At 37.1% G+C, this 21,420-nt stretch overlaps 1 protein-coding gene across 1 annotated transcript in view; it reads right to left on the reverse strand.

Moving 5' to 3' along the window:
* Window positions 1-21,420, reverse strand: part of DNAH11 (dynein axonemal heavy chain 11) — a 137,809-nt gene that overhangs the window by 81,410 nt on the left and 34,979 nt on the right. Inside the window, 3 exon segments of the mRNA XM_067292188.1 lie at window positions 5,356-5,566; window positions 15,538-15,732; window positions 16,957-17,097. Of these exon segments, the coding sequence (XP_067148289.1) occupies window positions 5,356-5,566; window positions 15,538-15,732; window positions 16,957-17,097 (547 nt within the window).

Below are 21,420 nucleotides of genomic sequence, written 5' to 3' on the forward strand. Positions count from 1 at the left end.
AATGTGAAATCCCCAGGTATTCTTACATTCAGCAGTTTTACCATTATGGTAGTTAATTTTTTCTTAGTAAACATAAACGAGGACTCTAACATTTCTAGAAGTACAAATATGAATGATAAATGTCCTTTAAAAATAGCTCACATATTTAATGAGGAAGATAGTGTGGTATCTCTCATACTAAAATATATTAGTCTGATTATATCAAATTGCAGCCTATTCCATATACCAAGGTGCTTACATGATGCTGAATGCTGACCACCAGAAAACAGTCTTACTACAACAGCAAGCAAATTAATTCAAATACCCTCAAGCATTCATTAGATCTTTATATTTTACGACATAAATTTTGGGTTGATACAATTTTTAGCTGACTGTATCGCTTTCCCTTATAGGTAGAACAAGAAGGACAACTAGAGAAAAATTCCAATTTATCTTGAAAATATAAGAGAAAACCACTAGTATTAAGCATTATTATAATGTTGAACTTTAACATGATGTGGTCCTAAACTTTTGTCACTGTCACATTCCACAGATTCACAATAAAGGATTCAACTTCAGGGACGTTTGATTTGCAATTGCACTGGCAACCCTGCATCTATTTTGTGAGTGGAAATATGGACCCACAAACAACAAGACCTGGCCACTTTTGTGAGCAGTCACTTGATTTACATGTATAGAAACACTGTCTGCAGCTCATTTGCTTCAAAATCTGTCTTAAAGATCACAGACTTGACACTTGGTAGCTTGGAACTTAAATCTTATAGGCATTAAGTTTCCAAGAAATTGATTTTACAGATGTTCAACTGAAAAAATCTTGAGGTGTTTGACATGAAACAAAAAATGTCAGACATTTTAAAAAGCAGATGAAAACCACTGGCTTCATTAAAATTGCAAAGGAAAAGCTGCTTTTATACAACAGCTCATGGTCTGTGGTCATGGTCAACACTCTGTTCTAGTTATGGGAGATTTTTGTCAAGATTTTAACTGTATCACCCACATAATCTTTACCACCAGGCTCTCACATGTTAAGTGGTGATCTGTTTTCAGTCACTTCTGTTGAGATTTTTCATTTCACAGAAATCGTTAGGAATTTATTAGAATAGGACTGGAATCTAACCATCTCATCTCTCTTCCCTCCTAGCTCATGCATTTTTTCTCTCTCAATAATCACATAAATGCTTTGCACAAAATGAAACCACAGTAATGAGTGAATGTCAGGGAAAACTTTTCAGCATATCCCAGTGACAGGGGCTCTCACCTTCAGTGGAGAGCCTAATTTCAAATCCTCTCTGCCTCATTCACGGTGGAGTTTTGAACCAAAGGTGGTTACAGAAATTTTATGAAAGATGTCTGTTCATAGCCCTTGCAGCAAAGGAGAGAATTTCATTCAGGTCTTATATGCATGAGACTTCTCACTAAACACTGCTGGACAAGAGGAAATATATTTCTCAAAAATTTTGTGCATCTAGCCCAGATTCTTTTTTCCAGTCAACCTTACTGTTAACGTGGAATACGCTTGCTATTAGTTTTGAGACAACTAAGCCCACATCTTTTATGAATTTAATATTTGTCAATAGGAAAGGAAGGGGAGGAAGAAAAAAAGATTATCAGTTCCATGTATAATAATAATAGGAAAGAAGAAGCATACAGTATATCCTAATATTATGGGCTACAGAGTTTTTTCTTTTTTCCATTATATTAGCCTGTATGTTAAAAAGCTTTGGGTTAGATAGGAAAGAGCAAAATGTAAGTATACAATTTTGAACTTGTCTTGATTTTTTAAAAACTGCACTATGTGTTCAAGACAGCCTGTAGGAAATATAAACTGCACTTGCATAGCAACATCTGAATGCCGAGTTCTGACTTGCAGCAGACATTTTTGTTTCTTAAGCAAAGCAGTATAAACAAAAAACACTTGAAACAGTTTTCATTAGGAGAAAGGAGTATTGTGTTGTCATCTTAGATTCCTCGAACAGTGAAAAAAATCATTTGTAGACCTCAACGGTGATTTTGTCTGGCCAATTCAAGAAACATCATAAATGCTTCCAAAGACATTTCTGTCTAGTCACAGTCAACTGAAAGGATGGTTACAGACCATGGAGAAGAAAAGCAAGCAGGTAAAAAGTGAAGGCGCATGGGAGGACATGACAGAAACGTAGAACTGCAGCACACCTGCAGCTGAAAGGATTATAAATTTTGTGAAAAAAAGCTGGCTGTGACTACAGTGATCCTACTTTTCTAGTGTAGTATTACAATAGGAGAAAACCTTTTGCAGAAAGTGTATGCATGTGAAAAGTTTAAAATACCTTAATACCTTAGGTAAAAAAAAAAAAAAAAAAAAAAGATTTTCTTCTTTTAGTTGTGGTACATATATAGGCATACTTTTAAACCTCAAATTAGGTATACTCCTTTCTCGATCCTTAAGCTTATCCAAATTCTAAATAGTGTCACAAATGTAGTCTGTTCCTATTATGTTTCTCCAAATTATTGCAGTACAACAAAGAAATATATTTTACTAACGTCTTCCACAGTACCTAAATGTTTATGCAAATTTATTCTCTGTGACACTGTTCAAGATTTTAGTACTATCAAAAACCCCAAACTTAAAATACTAATATTTAGTTTGCATCAGAACCTGCCTCCATCAGGGAAGATTTTCAAGCTTTCTGATTTTCTAGGCAGAGCTGGTGAGTCATATGCCTTAGGGAATGCTAAATAAAACCCAACACTACATGCTAATCTCACCAACTCTAGCAGGTACCTCAAAAAAGGTTATGTGGATATAGATAAGATGGGAGCTAGCAGAAAATACTACAGATTGTAAGTGATATGATCTGTAAGAAAATCTTTTAATTTCTAAACTATGGAAAGAGCATGGTAGTGCAGTGGATAGCTATATTTTAACAGGTTCAGCTCTTAAGCTCTTCTTTTTGAACCAAGATTTGATGCAAATTGTTCATTTTTGTAACTTGATATGGATGCCTCTTCCCTTCAAAATGACTGCAACCTGATTGCTCCAAACAATTGCTTAGAGTTGTAGCCCAAACATATAAGGATGGCATTACAGCATATCACTTGAATTAATTGTATAGGAAGGAGCAATGCTATAAACTAACACAGAAATAATGCAAGAGGCAGTCATGAGCTATACATGACAGAACAAAATCATTCCATCACAGCTGACTGCAAAAATGTTGTAAACACAATGAAAAGTGAATGTAATATATTTGTTCCTGAATTATCACAGAGTTCTTCACCCACTGTGATTAGTGGAGGGACTCATAACTTGATTTATTTTTTTATGGGCTGCTAGGAGAGCATTTAACAAGAGGCACTCAGCTGAAGAACTGTGGAGAGAAAGAAGAACTGCAGACAATCAGTGGAGTCCACTTAAGAAATGTTAGGAGATGAAAAAGAGGAGCAGTGGATGTTTTAAAATACTGACTTAAAAATCTGAAGGGATGATAATAACACTAACATTTCAGAGCAAATCCTTAAAGATTCATAGTTTTAATTTAATGACACTGTGTATCAATACAGAGTAACTGCTGCAGTGCTGTTGGCAGGTGTTATGAACTTGCAGAGAAAGCCCTTGTGATGTTGACTTCACCTATTTGGTTTATTTAGGAAGTTTCCTGCATGAAGAATACATAACCTTTGGTATCATTTGCCTAGGAGCTCCTTTTATCAGTCTCTGTTTGCAATGGAAAGCATTATGCCTTTGTGCTCTAGTGCCCTGGTCATGGTTGCTGCTGGAATGACAATTATTAGCTAAACAATCCCTCTCAAAACAGAGGAATAGCTGAAACTTTTTAGGACTGATTCCCTGTTAAAGGAGGTAGGACAGTTTATATCAGCTCAGGATCTGACCCTGAGGCACAGCAGATTTTCTTCCCAAATCTCTCCATTCATTTTGAGGGGCAAAAAGGCTATCAGGTTCTGCTAATGTAGGAATCTAAATTAACATGAATTTGGAAACACTTCAAAGAACAAATTGAGGTACAAAGTAAACTGAAAGCAGTATTTATTTTTCTGGCCTGAACAGAACAAATCAACAGGAGCCAGGAAAGAAAAAGCAGGGAAAAAAGCCTCCATTGAATAATAGAGAGTATAGATTTATACTTATTTTTTAAATAGCCTAGTGACATTTGATCCATTAGCAGCAATGTAGATTGGCTAGAAAACAAAAAATTGATTTCCCAAGCAGTTAAATTAAGCATCAGGCAAACTTAAATGCTTCTGAAGATTTTACTTAAAGACTCCTTACATATTGGGAAGCTTTTAAAATTGGGAGAATGTTTTTATATCTTCTCCCAGATCATGTAAAAGGATAAGACAGTGTATTAACTTCTTTCTCTAGTGCTTTTTACAGCTGTAAAAAGCTGTACAGTGAATAGGACGTCATATACTTTCTGTATAATTATATCATACCAGCTCATGTTACTACAAAGAAGAAAGAAGGTGGCATTGAGGGCACAGCTACTGACAGCTGTACTCTCTTGATGGTGATGTTCAAGAAAAGGGGAAGAGATGCAGAGCTTTTATCAGCCTATTTTACAATGACTATCTGACTCCTCTTGTTCCAAAACCTAGAACCAGTATAATGTTTTCTGCCAACATATAGTTCCCTCTGCTTATGTGCTATATAATTATTTCCTTTGCCCTGTACCCATCTTGTCCATGGAGACTCCAAACTTTTCAGGACAGAGGCTCCCCCTCCTCTGGGATTGTATGGTGCCTAGTCAAAGAAAGCCCAGTTCCTGATTGCCCTTTTTGGTACAGCCACAGGCACAAGGCAGAGACACTCAGACCAGCCAAAGATGGCTCAAGGCTTCCTATTAATAAAGGTAAAACTGAATTTTGTCTTGCCCACATGAAGTACATAGTAACTCCTTGGGGCACAGTGTCAGTGTCAATTTGTCGCAACCAGTTTCATCCTCCTGCTTACCTCTTACCTATCCTCACTTTCCACTCTTCTAGGTGATGATTATCCCAAGGCCCAGACAAAGGCAGCAGCCAACAGACCTGTGGAGGTCAAAAGCAAATACATCCTTGCTGCCTCCCCAGCTCTGTAACGCATGAGCTGAGCCATGTGTCACCATGCTCACTGCAGTGGCAGCATGTTACTATCCTGATGTGTCCCAGTGAGGGAAGGATGGTTGGCAAGGAAGGAGACAGGAACCAAGCAGGTCTAGACTGGGTGTACAGATAGTGAGGTCATGGCCACTCACTGCTTTTGCTCCCCTGAGCAATCCATTGCCCTGAGAAATAGCTGTATGAGACCTTATTACTGCATAAAAATTTCCTCTTTGCATTTGATGGCAGATAGGTTTCTTACATCCATACGGAACTTACTCTGCAGCACTGCTGACGTTGTATAGTAGTTGAGAGGAATGTTAGCTAGCAGGTAGTCATTAGAGAGAACAGCAAGCCTATCACCTACGAACACCGTTCTTCCTACTCCAGCATTTCCAACAAGCATGACTGGTGTCCCTTTTGCTAAGAGTAAATCAATAAAATATTTGAGACGTGCTGTCTCAAATGTGTGAACAAGGATTGCCTGGGACTGCAAAGGAAAAAAAATATCAAACACTTGCACAATATATTTTAGTTTTAAAAGCACACAGTAATTTCTGTTTCTCTTGATATATGGCTATGACTGCATACTAAAAAGGAATAAACTGGGATACACCTTTTTCTCATTCTCAAATATAATTACTAGTGCAAAACATTCTACTGGATTACTTTTCATGTGCATAGTATTTCCATGTGAAGATTTGCATTCAACTTCTTTTCCGATTTCTTTTAGTAGGAAGATTTTGAAATCAGGTTTTGGTTGAAATGTGTTGGTTTCGTTTCAGCTTTTACAGAATGCCAGTCTCACAAAACTGGTGGAGAAACAAAGGTTAGCACAACCGGTATTTTGTTTAATTTTTAAATTTATATTTCATTTAATATTTGGCCTGGCTTTCAGCATATCTAAAATTCTTTGGGCAAACAGTTGACAACAGATTAGCTTTACTTACTGTGAACACAGATGATCTTCACTGCCTTACAAAACTTTCTCTTCCAAACTCCATTTTCCTACCAAATTTTATGCTACAACAAAGACAACTTGTTATAAGATAGCTGATAATGGATAACTACCTATGTCAGTAACCTTCTAATCCTCCCAATAAAAATCCTACTTGTCTAAGCTTTTAAAAAGAAAAAGACCTAGAAACTAATGCAACCAACCACTGAGAAGCATTTGAGAGCCATCTATGTGAATCAGATTAAAAAACAACCAACCAATCAAAATCCCCCAAATAAGGCAATTAATATTTAACTACTAGGCTCATGCTTTCTATTCCTCCACTGAGAGGCATATACTTTAATTCTATCACAATTTATAGAATTCACATTCCACAAATTTAATTGTAACTTTGTAGGTTTATCACCTTTCCACTATGCTCTTGACCTGATGATTTGCTGCCAATAGCTCTCATACACTTCTGTTAGCCTGAAGGGAATTTACTTGGTAAAAGAATACCTGTGCATAAAGCTGGCAATAGAACAATGTTAAGGCTTCAATTTTTGGTATATAGCTGTTGTGGACACCACTCCCAGTGCATCATTAAACAGACTTGGAGCAAGAATTTCTCCAACTATGGAAAAAGGTTTTATACCAATAACACATTGAATATGAATACTGTTTACTGCTTCAATAATCAAAAACTCTATAAAAGCCTTGTTTCACCATCGACCCCCAAACCACAACTCAAGGCACACAGGTCAGACAGTAAAGATTTATCCAAATACATCTGGAGAATGTCACTTTCAGGGCATCTAAGGCGGCATCAGAAATCATGACAAACCCCCAAATGTTACTGCATCTAACAATACTCAGCTGTGTGATCACTGGCATGCATGTATCCCTGTAAAGGTGCATCTGGAGCCACACCGAGATTTGGAACTTTATCAGTCCAGGGCACGAATTTCCTTGTCTTTGGATCAAAATAATATTCAAACACAGTGCCCTGGGATGGAAACTTCACTGCCTTTATCTTCTTAAACTACCAGCGGCTGAATTCAGCTTGGTAATTTGAAAGCTATAAAATGTTATGGTGCGTTAATTGTTTACACTGTATTTCTATATCAAGAAACTCATATGAAGTGCAGATACAGATGCATATGAACAAGAGACTCAGAAATAAATCTTATTTTGAAATACATACACCTCTAGACTCCGATGAAATAATCAAGAACATGAAAGCAATACTTTAGTAATAATGCTCTTTAAGGGTCTAAAGTCAGGCCTTCTTCTGAAAACATCCAGACCAAATATTTTTATTTCCTAAAATTTCTAAATTCAGTTTAAATTTATACAGCTGTGAGACTGCAGGGATGACTTGCTTCAGACAAGACCTTCCTCAGTATCTCCACAGAACAAGAAGTCTTTTGGAAGGACAGAAAAACAGACATTAATGTTTTTTCTTCTATAAAGATCTTCTCAGTCTCTTGATACAATAATTGGTTGCTTAAACTTAGGTAAGTTGCTTCTTTACCTACAGATTATGTATGCATAAATTTGCGCCTTGTGAACAAGGGCTTCATCTAATTTACACTGAAGTAGAGCCAACTGCATTCTTGTTAGTCTTTAATAAGCAGGTATAACTAGATGTTTGCCAAGAAATTAAGATCTGTCTAATCAAATCACTGATAAGTGATTGTACAGTTTTACAACTTTCTTACCCAAACCTTTTGCAACATCACATCAAAACATGTCACTAAGGGGAATGTATTATAATGCCTTGATGATATCTACATTTCTCAGTACAAATCCAGCAGGAAGATTAATCATGAATACGTCTAGCCCCTTTACCAGATGCTTTAATTCTGGTAGGAGTGACCTTAAGATTACTTTTAGTTGCTTAGCCAGGGACTTAGTACAGATAAAAAGGTACAACTGTAACACTTTCCTAAGTAAACATAGCTTTTCCATGCATGGTAAATTAGTCTGCACAGAGCCTTGCACTGTAGGCAGTCTGTTCCCTCCGGTCAAGTTAGCTCATTTCCAGATGAATTCTGATAGCTAAAGTATACAGTACTGCAGGCCAACAAATCAGATGCATGGGCTACTGCTCTGCAGCCACTATCAGTATTAGTGGGTGGAACCCACATTTAGCCATATATACATTTATATATTAAAAAAGACATATATGTTTTTAAATATATGATTTTCAAGCACAGTGAGATAGTGTGGTCACTTCTTCTAACTTACTTGATCTTGAGAGAGAGCCCCACCAAATGCCCAAATACAAGCAAAACAAAATACATCTCATAGAGCTCCCTGGGGCAATCCAGAGGCACATTTTCAGGGGTCAGCAAACAATCCAATAGAGAACAGTGTGTCTGCAAAAAATAAATAAGCAAAGAGAGCGACCTGTGTGTCTTACTCCCTGGGGAGGTGACAGTGACCTCAAGCAACTATTTAAATATACACAGTGAAACTGCAATTCCTTGCTGTGTTCTGTATTGTCTAGGAGCTCCTTTCAGTAGGTCAAAGGCACGGAGAGACATTATGACAAAATGTGATTCTACCAAAATGCTTCCACCCTACAGTATTTAAAGTGAGGTATATGAAGAAGATGATACAATTCAGGCATGTATGTTATGGCAAATTCTTAATATACAACTCGGTTATTTTTCCCCTCTCATATTGACTTACTAGGAGTAAGGCAAACACTCAGAACTGTTTAGAATGACTAGGCATATTAAGTGAAATTAAAATGCCAACATAAGGATGTGCAGTATCAGACTGTTTGTGTATGAAACAAATGGAGCTCTCCATTCTTTGATAACATTTAATAACTTATGGCATCATTATCAGAGAATGAGAGTAACTAACACTAATAAGTTTAGCTAACATTTCATTACAGAGAGGCAAAATGCTTCTACAGAGATTAAATGGCTGGTCCTAAGTTACATGAAACATTAATAACTGAAGCAAGACAAGAACTCAGAAGTCATGGGATTATGCCCAGAGCCATAAACACCTTTCTTCTCATTACAAGCAGACCTCTGCAATAGGACACCTCCAAATCCCTGCATGTCACTAAGATAAGTGTCCACGTTTGATATATTCACTAAATTTAATCTCATACTGTGCAGATTCACAGTAATTTTAAGCATTTCTTCTCCTGTGTAGGGCCACATGCTCAGTAGATGTTTCAGAAATACTGTTTCCTAAAATATAAATAGATTTAATCCTAATGCACCATACTATTCTCAGGAATAGATGTGACAGTTTTAAAGCTTGTTCTAACTAAGGTTGCACATATTTATCAGAGAGAATAGCCAAGTTAGCCTTTTCTGATTGGTGTATCCCTGTTTCTATCCAGCTGGCAACATACCTGCAAAACAAATGGGAAAGCATCCAAGTTTTTGAGAGGCAGAAGTTAAGAAAAGAAAAAAATCATTCCCCCTGGCTGTGAAAAACAGATTGGTTTTGTTGACTTTAGAGAACTGCTTGTGATGGGCTTTAGTGCAATGCACACCCAGTGCAGTAGTATTTGTAAACCACATTTAAGTGCTGCTAGTCTCACAACATTTTTATTTGTTCATGTAAAGGTCATCATGCTGCTGTATTTTTAAGAGCTATTATGACAGCCAAGTACACTGGCATATGGCTACTCCCTTTCTTTGACTGCATCTTTTACTGTAGAGAGGGCTGGGAGAACAGTTGATAGTTTGCTCCTGCTTACAGCTTGCTGTACCACCAAAAAGCAGGTTGTAGCAAGGATTCTAGATGTACTTTGTGTTCTTTTAGAACAGGCTATTTAAAATACCAGTGTGCAAGCTGTACGCAAAATTGATGATTAGGAACACCCAAGTTCAACACAACTTGAACTGTAGAGACTTTTAGTAATATATATAACCCCAGGCAGCTTAAAAATCTAACTATATTTAATTGAAGACAACTGCAAGAGAAATAACCTTCATCTGCTAGTTCCTATCACAACGAAGAGCTACAATTCCTTATCATTATAGTAACTATAATATATGCTTAAGGTTAGAATAGACACATGCCTATTCATATTCTTAAGATTAGACAATTTTATCCTCTGCTTACGCTCACACAGTATTAATCAAATGCTGTCTAAAATGATTATTTACTCATTCACAGCTGTTCTGCTTGGACAGTTGCCTACTGTTTTGTTTATGTGCTGTGAGAGATCATACTGCCTCTCCCTGTTCACACCAGCCCTCTGATCCTCATCCCCCTAGGTGAGCAGCTTGCACAGCCTCAAGCTGTTTAATTAAGTTCTCCTACTGACAAGATTTCTCTGAGAAATGTTTGCACTGAAGGCTTTCAACTTCAGTTGTTCCAACAACATACTACTCTAACATAGATAGCTAGAAGTGACTGAAATGCTGATGGTATATTAGAGTGTTGAAAAAATTGAATTTTGATATCAAACATCAGTAATGCTGTATGGAAATAAAAACACTGATTGACAAATGTTAAAAAGATTTGCTTTTTAGACAAATTTATAGGAGCTGTTTTGGATCAGGTCAACAAATACAAAAGGAAAAGATCACATCGGCCTGCTTCAAAATCACATGTTGTACTTTGACTAAATTCCCTACTTTTATACTACTGTAGAAAAGAAACAGAAACGCAGGTTCTTAAAAAAAAGTTGTTCTTGTAATGAATTTGCATGAAGCATAGGTCTAAAACAAGTTAAAAGAACAGTACTGTGATCCACAGGGATAAGAGAAACAGAAAGACAATTTGAAGTCATTCATAAACCCCCAAGTCCTTAACAGTATCAGATATAAGTTAGTTATAAGTAGATGACAACACTGACAGACAACACTAGCCAAGTTATTCACTTCACTGCTTAAGACATTGGTCCTGCTGCTGCCAAATTTGCATTATAAAGAGTGGACAGTCAGTACACTACTGCCCTGTCTGAGCAGTCTGGATAAGAGGGAAATATAAAACACTTAACTGATACTGTAATCTCCCAAATTGTGTGTTTGACAATATACACATCCATCAACTAAATCATTCCACTATTATCACAGTAAAAACTAGAAGGAGGAATTAATATAAATAATGGAGTCTATTCCCATTAAACTAATTAATCTTCAAGATGTTTCTTAAAAATGCTAATCAATATTGTTAAATACTCACAGATTCCACTCAAGGTCCTGGGGGTTCAGATAGAGAATACCAGCTCTGGACTGTAGTTGGAGTAGCAGTTCTTAAATGGAGTAGCTGAAACAGCAACCGCATTGACGGAGTTGTAGGCACGTGTTCATTGCTTATGAGAGTCAGAACCTCAAAACGATCAGTAAAGCACCGGGCAAAAGCAAGTTAAGATACACACTCTAATATGAATACAATTCAGAGAAAGTCTGCATTTCTAATAGCCCCACAAAGGACTGAAGATTATCTGTAGCACTGCGCATGCACACACACACACACACACACACACACACACACACTTTCTTGAATTTAGCCAAACAAAGTTTATTCAACCTCAGTTATAGTTTTTACTTCAAAAACACAGGGAAGGACAAAAATCATAAGGTTTTACTTGATCTTGTGAGATTTTTTCAGTTTAATTTGTTCAAAAGACTAGCCTGCGTCACCAGTGAGAGTATTCCTGAAGGCTGATTTTAGTCAGGGGAAGTTAAGTTTTTCTCAGAGAAAATGGAATGAAAAACAAAATGATTCAGAGCAGGAGTCTAAATGCAGGTGCTCTGGATGTCCCTTAGAAAAGCTGCCTTCTCCTCATTAGCTCAGGTTAGACTATGTGAATAGCCTCTCCACAGGCACCTTTCCGAGTAGCCTGAGAACACGTTACTACATTTGATAGGTGGAAGTGCTTAAAAGAGGAAACCTTAACAGTAAGGGGTAAAGTACGATAATCTTTCTGAAGTTACGTCCAGATTTTAGATTTGGATTTCATTATGTTACAACATTTCAGACAGCCAACAAAATTTGTTTATGTGTATAACCGAAGTAACTGTACAATTAAAAGGTTAAGAATAAGAAGTTTGGGTATTACTGCTGGTTTTCAAACTGATTTATATCTAGATTCCCTAATACTAGTCTTCCTAGTAACTAGTAATATAAGGACTTAATTCATGGAATTTTAAGTCTGATTGATTGAAAGGAATTCCAAATGCCAGCTTCAATAATCTTATGATTGATATCTTGAATTACATCAACTTGCACACTAGGAGGCACAATCACCCTTATAGTATATGCAAAATGACTTCAAGCTTTTTTGTTGTACAAAATAGGCAAGAGATAATGTGTTACTCAGATGTTAAAATATTACTTTGCAATAGTGAAAACTAAAGAAATGAAAGGAATGAGAGAAAAAAGGAACACACACACACACACAAAATCTCCCACCCCCCCAAAAAAAAGAAAAAAGAAATGAGGGTGGAAATGTGAAAATTGGTAGAGGGGAAGCCTGTAGACTTCCTATTTGCTTACCTTATTATCATCCATAACAGTGTTGAGTGACTCAAACCACACAGGATCTATATTGTCATCTAAAACTAACCATTTTGACCCATCTTGGGTAATATTCAGCTTGCTCTCTCAGAAGAGATGACAGGAGACCTGCAAATTATATTTCAGTAGAATCCCATCACTTTAGTGCTTAAGTAATACACTCTACAGAAATTAAAACTTCAGAAGTCTTACCGCATCACTGAAACAACAAACAGCTTTTGTTACATATTTAAAACCATAGTTTTTCCTTTGCTTGCTTGTTAGATGGTTATTCAAATTAAAATCATAAATATTTTTAGCAAACATCTGACAGAGCAAAACAATTACATTTTATTTTATAATGATCTATTTCTGCTTTGGCTGCGTGAGAGTTTGTTGTTAGTCTTAATGATATGGGTGAGATATGGGAGGCTTCATGGGTCTATGGAGAAAAACTCTTCCTCCCAAGGCAGCTGAATCAGCATCATTCAGGCTAGCACCCGATCTTCTATCTTCTAGCACCCTGTTCTGCCTCTAGTCTTTCCAGAACCATCAGTGCTCTGTACCCCCATCTTATTGCATCAAAACACGGAAAAACACAAGAAGTTGATCTCCAACACCTTCTCCAATTCTGGCACTGTCTATTTCTAGTTAGTGTCTATTTTTAGTTAGAAGAACATCTGCACTACCTGCCATCTTTCTGTTCCTGGCTTGAATGATGTATAAAACCAAATAGTTCATTAGTTGTCAGAGCTTTTGGGTTAAGGTCATTCCAAACAGACTTTTGTTTCATGTTCAAGTATGTGTGATGCGGAATTTTCAGAACCTAAAGAAAAGGGACAGCTTGCATGTTAGGGACACGATTTTGATACAGTCTTTTGGCTTTCTTTCTGAGCTGGGTCTCAGACTGCAAACCCTCACCCTCAGCCAACTGTTTATCTTTATTTACTCGTGCCTCCCTGCTACTTCAGCCACAGATTTCCATTTAGTCTATCAGAACAGCGAGGGAGAATCCCATTCTGACACAGCTGCACTCTAAAGTCCATCTTCTCTGATAGAAAAGGATGTACGTGAAGAAAAGCCAGACGACTGTCAACGTTTAGTAGCCAAAATGGACAAGCATTGTCTATTAGAAATATTCATCTATTGTTTTGGCAGTATATTACACTGCTTCTGTCTAGAAACCTAATTAAACCATCCTGCTTTGCCTTCCAGAACAAAGTAGTATTATTCGGTCTATCTGTCAAATAGAATGTTGATTATTCGGTGCATTAATCTCACCTTGAAACATGCAAACAACATAAAAAATTAGAATTTGCTTGTAACATTTGAGGTCTGCAAGTGCACATCATGTGCCTGGCTGGATGGCCTGAACAGTGCGTTATTATACTGCAGCTTAAGTTAAAGGTAACATACAACATACAGTGTTTTTAGCAAGAATCAGGGCAATTTCTTTCCAATGCAAGATAGAAAAAACACTATGTAGATAGGTACCTTACTCTTTTTGGTCCCTGCATTTCCAATGACAAACACAGTGACGCACTGCCAGCAGCTCCTCCAACTGAACAACCTACCACACAGAAGGGACACATCATGAGCACACTTGATCTCCCGTTGTCCCCTTACTACAGGGACACAAGTATTCACAAAAATCACTTTTTGCATGCCTTCCTATTCCCTTTAACAGGAAAAATGAACTGATGACTTCTCAGCTGACTTGCTTCAGCTGACTTGATGTTGCATCAAGCAATATCATTTGTTTCCCAGAAAACTCAAAGAGAATTGGCTTGTTTTAACAAATGCCGTTACCTCAACAAGTGACAGTAAGTCTTATCATTCTGCTATACAGCCATATTGCTCCAGTTGGATTGTGCCAGCTCAAGGGTATAGAACGGTTATCACATTCTTTTGCCATGTCAGGATCACTTTAGCAGAGTAATTGGTAAAATACAGGTAAAATACAGGTAAAATACAAAATCAGCTTACTAAATTAATACATACAATACAAGGAATACTAAAGAAATAAATTTCTTTCAAAAAAATAGTTCTGCGAGCAGCAGAATGGAAGGAGCTTGGTTCCTTATGGATTTGTGTCTTAATGAAGAACATACACATTGATTTTCTAAAGTCTAATAAGAATGAGTTCATGTTCCTCAGTGGTTGTCTTCTGATTTACCCAGTTAACAGGAATCAAAATGCTCTATAGAAGGCTGATTGGAAAGTTGATGTTACTCCAAGGTATAGCTTGTCTTTCACCCTTTTGTCAGGATAATGGAACAAGACAAAGCAGAAAGTCCTTTATAAATCCTGGGAACAATTACATTTAGCCAGTTATTTCAGTTTCCAATAAAGCTTAATAAAGGAAAGCAGTGTACTACCTCATACAGCAGATGTAGATGTTCTTTGAAGGAGGATGGGGATACACTTTCATAGTAGCCCAAATAAACACACTTTTTATTTGGTCCATATACCAACAGTGTTCCAATATCTCTGTGTTTCACCTTTTCACCCTCTCTATAATTCAAACTAAAATTAGTGTTTAATTTTAGTTTATAGAAAACTCATTTTTGTATGCATGCATACATACATGTACATGCATGTTTTTATGTGTTTAGCACATTCAATATGCATTATATTATACAGAAACAGCAAAAAAGTATAGGCAACCAGGCACATTACAAATCTACACCTTCCTATTTTTATAATGTGTTTGCTCCCTTACTCCTTTTTCCTCCCTATAAACAATCACTGGTAATTACTAGGCTACAGAGTACCAATGCTTGGTAGTGTACACTAAGAAACATTTTGTCAATGAAGACAGCTCTTTTTGAACAGGATAGGTTTCTTTATGGGTATATTTATCCTACTGAGCCACATTATTGCCATGATAAAATGCCTTTGAAACATTGAGACTTTGAGGACGCCTTATCAGTACTATAATGTACTGAGAGATAACCTTCATGTCCCATACAACTCATTTGCAATTATTTTGATTGAAACTCTTAAAGGGAGCAATTAAAAGCAATGAATTCTTTTACTTTGAGAATAAGGCTCTCTTCAGGCTGCAAGTGAAGCACTAGGGTAGATTGTTTAACCATCTGTTCAAATTGCAGGTCCCTCTTCCTCTGAGCATCCAGAGCTGGAAACAGGTCACTGATCAGGCCCATGAAAATTGGGATATCATCTGTCACTATTTTAGGCAAACTGAAGTCTCTTAAGGCTTGCATATGTACCTGGAAAAGGATGGTAAACCACATATTGAGAGAGTGTTAAATCTTTCTCTTTTTAGGATTCTGTTTTTATTCAAAGACAAAACACCAGAAGCAGCTTCTTCTCTTGTATGCTTTTAAATGAAGATTTTACCTGATCCTCAGGTCTGTTCTTGTTTCCTCATTTCAGTGAGCCAGCAACTACCAAAACTGACTTTATAGCATGAAGTCCCCAGTCATAGTGGTCCTGTGAAAATACCTTAATTTCCTATGCTAACATGACTAGTTAAACTAAATGGTAATGTTTAAGAAGAAAAACTTTGGCTTACACAAAGTAAAATGACATCTTTTTCTTCACTATTTATGTTGTGGTCTTGCAGTGTTTTTAGGCAAGTGTTTAAAGTGAAGTAAAACAAAAGCATACAAGGTGTACATCCAGTTAATTTTTAATATTCCACCATTTTGCTCTCTATTTCTATATGTCAAAATTTGTACCAGAATATAAAAAGTCCAGGAGGATACTGTGAGAAGCGTCAATGTGATTGATTTTATGAAGTGTTTGGACCCATTTTGGCCTTTTTTCCTCTGGTAACAATCTCAAACGGTAGTAGATACTATTTACAAACCTAAGATGCTGACTCTTCTGAAGGAACAGTTTTCAGCAGCAAGCCACATTTTGTTCATCCAGCACTGTAGAAGGATGCAACATGTCTGTTCCCTCTTCTCACAGGTTGAGAATTTAACAGGCTTAAGTTTGATAAGTCAGAGTGCACTCCAAAATGTTCAAAAGTTCCTTACTCCTTAGATTCTGCTCACTTCTAAATCTTTTACTTTTCCATCACAGGAGTATGTTGTGGAGAAGGAATTATCAAGAGGAGACCTCAATCAGCAAAGATGTCAAGTTTTCCTGGGGAGCTGGCCTTTTTAGTTATTCTCAGCACTAACACCCACAGCTTGTTTTTAACAAGCCTCCTACCTCTTCTACGATGCTTTCAAGTCTTATTGTATTCAGCACAACTATGCCTCCGTGATGAATCAAGGCAAGCAAAAAAAATTGCTGCCAAACATCTACTAATTTGACCTGATGTTAGCAATACCTTTCCGTTCCCAAATTAGAAGTTCATGCAGACTAGCAGCATCTTTTGAAACCAGCTCTATCACCAAAGTTAAAGAGTGACAGGTAAGCTACTCAGCCTAGAGGAAAAGCCTAGAAACATTTGAGAATGGAAGGACATAGACAAAGCCTACATCCTCCCCCAAAGTCCTGCCAGTGGGAAGGCAGATATCTGATGTAGAAGGCACAACTATTTCTTTTGCATCACACATACGCTTTTCAAACCCTCTTCCTCCTTTTTCCAGGGCTGTGTGACATTGACCTCTTTCACTCTCCTAGGGAACATAGAAGTAGAGAGAGAACCGGTTTGAAATATTTGGGATCCTTACACACAGACAGTTTGAATAACAGCACCTTACATGATTGAAGGAAATACCCTATACTGAGCTTAGTGTTATGCTTGCTGAAGTAACAGCTAATTTTACGATGGCTCAAAGTGTTTACCGTGAACTTATGGCTCTCTAAATTTAAGACTATGCCTACACTTCACCAAAAGGTGTTCTTGCAGCTCATGTAGAGATCGCAGATGGTTAATTCTGGTACAACTAGCAGTGGAACTGTGGCTACATGGAGCTCAGTGTAGGTTGCAAAAGCCACTGAAAAAGCAGCTGGGTAGATATTTGGATGATCACCCTCTCCAAGCTCTGTGTGGTTGCAGCCAAAGGTTACACAGCCACCATTTTTTCATGTTAGCATGCATCACACCAGTCATGGCAGTCTACAGTTTCCTTAACATGCACACTACCCCTCCCTCAATTTCAAAAATCCATTTGGGGTTGCAGCTACCCTGCTGTCAGTACCCAAACTAGCTACCAGTCAGGTATTGTATGTGAACATAAACTCCAGTCTTTGACTCAACACAAATACAGCCCAATTAGTATCATTAAGTAAAAGAAAAAAAAAACCTAACTGCCAGCAAAATCGCAACTTAATGATACACAGTTCTTAGAAGCTAGACGTCACTATCAAAGCACGTCACTGTCATGTAAGATAACTATGAATCAAGTGTACAAAATATATCACATAGATAAGAAAACAAAATAAAAAGCAATTTACGACTTCAAGGCACTTTATCATCAGCAAGAAAACAACTTTTCTTTCTGAAATACCAAAGATGCTGAGTATCAGCAATGAAAATGATTCTCCACGTTTTACAAAATACTACACCTAGGCAAAGAAGTTGAACATGGAGCTGGTTATGAAAGCGGAAAATTTAGGAATATCCTAGGTTTGATAAGCTTTGTCTGGATTTAGGCAAGAGTTTTGCAAATTCTTGCTTGGTTTGCTGCCTAGTAGGTTGTTTAAGAGCAAGCTACGCATTTTTACAGCAGTCTGCCTACAGGGAAGAAATGATAAATCTTCTCAGTCCTAAAAATTATAGATTTTTAAGATAACTATTTTGAATATGAACTCTTCCTAGTATACAAATTGAATTATTCAGCAATGATATATTTCCATTTTTCAAACTAACCTGTACCATATTTACTGGGAGATGTTTATACAAACATTCATCCAAATGGAATACATTATTTATGATTTGTAATAATTCCTACTTTGCTTTAAAGTTTTTCTTCTCTCTAATAGGATTATTTCTAATAAAGATACTATGCAACAGCACAATTTAGTTTAGCCATCCCAGGTACCAAGCAGTGATGTACAATTGTTGCAAAATTAATGCATTACAAGTGTCCCAAGATCAAAGAAAAGGGCACTTTCTTCTGAACTTATACCTGGTGATATAATAAGGATGAACATGTGATTCAAGGTGTCTCAAAAATAAAAGATAAGTCTATATACATAAAAAGTGATCATTATACAATGTCCAGCTGGACTATTTCCAAGTGAATATGTGTTAATTAATATGTATCAAACCCAGAAGCCCCAAAAGATCCTCACCTATCTAGAAAGCAGTTCTCTGCAGAGAGTCTGGAAGGTAATAAACTTCCTGGCTAACAAGCATGCATCAATAAACCCTTCAGTAACCAGCATCATTTCACAGATCAGTTCAATGTCAGGAACAACCATGGCACAGGGTCTAAGGAAGAAAACAAACCCCATAATCCAAATACACAGATTAGTATTTAAGCATGGTAAGACTAAGTCACTTAAACCAAATGACTGATGTGTGCAAACATTTTTAAAACAGAGCTCAAGAGAGTTACAATTAAGAGTGTCAGTCAAAGCTAACAAGGACCTTACTTCAAAGTAAAAACAACTAATTAGGCTCTGTTGATTGTTAGTATTCAGTAACATTGGTGTATAGAAAGGAGGCAGCTGAGAAGCGCAGGGCTAGCAAGACAGGTACTACAGAACCTTAGTGTGGGCACAGCCTGCAGTGGTGTCACTTGCCATGAAAAACTGAAAGACATTGCCAGCAGCTGTAAAGGATCTGGAAGTCAGGTGCAACACCCTGCCATTGCTAAAATAGCCATCATTTTTATTTGCCATTTTTAAAAGGATGTTAATTTTTGGATGATTTTAATATTCTTATGTTTTTTTCCTTTAGAGTTTTCATTTGTTCATTTCTACACTCAGCTTTTAGTTCAAACTTTTAAAACAAGAACATAGCCATTTTAGTGATATAAATGAGAAAAATCCTCAACAAGAAGTAATACAAGGAGATAATGCAAGGACTAAATAAGTTCCTCATTAAATCACTAGTTAAGTTACACAATAGCAGAGAAGAGATCTTGAATTTTGTCTTCATGTCAGCTATAAATTAGCAAATATGTTTCTCATGGAGCACTTTTCTTACTACTGGCAAATGCAAAGATTTATTTTCTTCCCACTCGCACTTGAGCATGACAAAACTTAGACCAGTGTTTTAGTCCATCAGTTCATCTCTGACAGGAATCAATAACATACAGTCAAGAAAAAGAGTAAGCAACCCTCTATAAAACAATTTGAAGTAAACTATTCCATAAGAGAGCTTTCTTCATATGCCCAAACAGAGGCTGCTATATGCATTAGTTCATCATAAAAAATGATATGCTCTTCTGCCTCCCATAACCAATACCCTACTGGCACATGGAATAATTGCTTGCATGAGAAATAATATTACGCTAGTAGTATTTAATAGATCCTCTCTCTCCTGAGATTTTATTAGTAACTATATGAGGAGTTAATGCCCTACCAGTTTCCCCCCACCTTTCCTGTGCCTTATACAACAGGTAAGAGCTATTACAGATGTCAACTAGAGTTGAATTCCTGAGTCCCATATGCAGCAGATCATACCTTAATTCCAAAGGCTTTCATTTTATGTGACAACTAAGAAGTAAAGATAACTCTCCAGCTCTCTGCAGCAAATGCAGTTTGAAATTTCAAAAAACTCAAACAAAAAAAACAAAGAAAAACTTAACAAAAAGCATCACAAAATTAAGCAATAATTTCATTATTTAATAGCCTGTATATTTGGGTGAAAAGACTGTTAATTAATATTGTTTCATATTCCCTACTCTTTTTTTCTCCCCAGAGAAAACAAAACAAAACAAAAATAATTTCATGCATTTTCCATCCTCCAGTAGTCTACTGTGAGAGAAAACATCTAGTAGCAATAGGGACTGACCTCTCATGGTCTCTTGTAAAATACTGCATCCAGCCGATCTGAGGAAGATGTGGAAGACTGTCTGAACATGGAAAGGAGGCAGCTGCACCACATGGACAAACAGCACGGGGGCGGCTGGGGTCCTCATGACTCTGTACTCTCTTAGGCGAGGCTCTGAATCCAGGGGCTGCCCAGACATCATTTCCTTGGTACAACACAATCCTACTTTTGCCTTGAAGAGTTCTCAGGTGGTAATTAATGAGAAGGCTTTATTAAAGCATCAGGGTAAGTTGTTAAACATTAGAGAGAAGTGAAAGGAAGAGAGGATGCATCTTTCAGGGTCTCCCTCCAATGTTTGCTAAGACCCAGCTAATTATAATTGGTCTCAGTCAGAGTGCTCTAGCAAAGTTACACACCAGCCGAGTTGTTTTGAATTCCAGTTATGGCTACATCCATGTTGCTGCTCCTGGCATGCTATTACAGCTGTGGAAGAATCCAGTAATTTCCCCCAAGACTTGAGACACTGTCTTTAATTAAGATCACCTGGATTAGGAAGACTTCTCCCCACCAAAGGAATAGAGAATGTTGCAAGAATAAGCATGCTTTTGTTTGGAATAGTACTTTCCTGATTGCTTTGCCCCATCATATGTAGGGTAAAGGCAGAACTAATGGAAACCTTCAGCAAAAATCTTTGCAGAGGCACATGAATTAAAATCCTAACTTCCTTCTTGTAAAGAGATGTCACTTACTGCTTGCCACAGGTGATTGTAATTTAGGCTCAAAAAACAGGAAAGCTAATTGCTGCTGCTGCCCAGTCCTGCCACCCGAAGCAGGATGTCTGGTTGGCAAGAGGATGAGGTGTGCCTGAGCAAACAGCTTTCTAATTTTAGCAGACTTTGTGTCTTTCTGCAGTGAAAACCTGAAGGAATAGTGCCAGAAATTTCTTGGCTAAAGCAGAAATAATATCAAAACCTTGCTTTTTTTTAATCCTTATGGAAGAAAGTAGTATTTGTGTTTCAACTTGCTCACAGAAGCAAAACCATGAGGCTGAACT

Source organism: Apteryx mantelli, chromosome 2 (genome assembly GCF_036417845.1).
Source record: "Apteryx mantelli isolate bAptMan1 chromosome 2, bAptMan1.hap1, whole genome shotgun sequence".
Lineage (NCBI taxonomy): Eukaryota > Metazoa > Chordata > Aves > Apterygiformes > Apterygidae > Apteryx > Apteryx mantelli.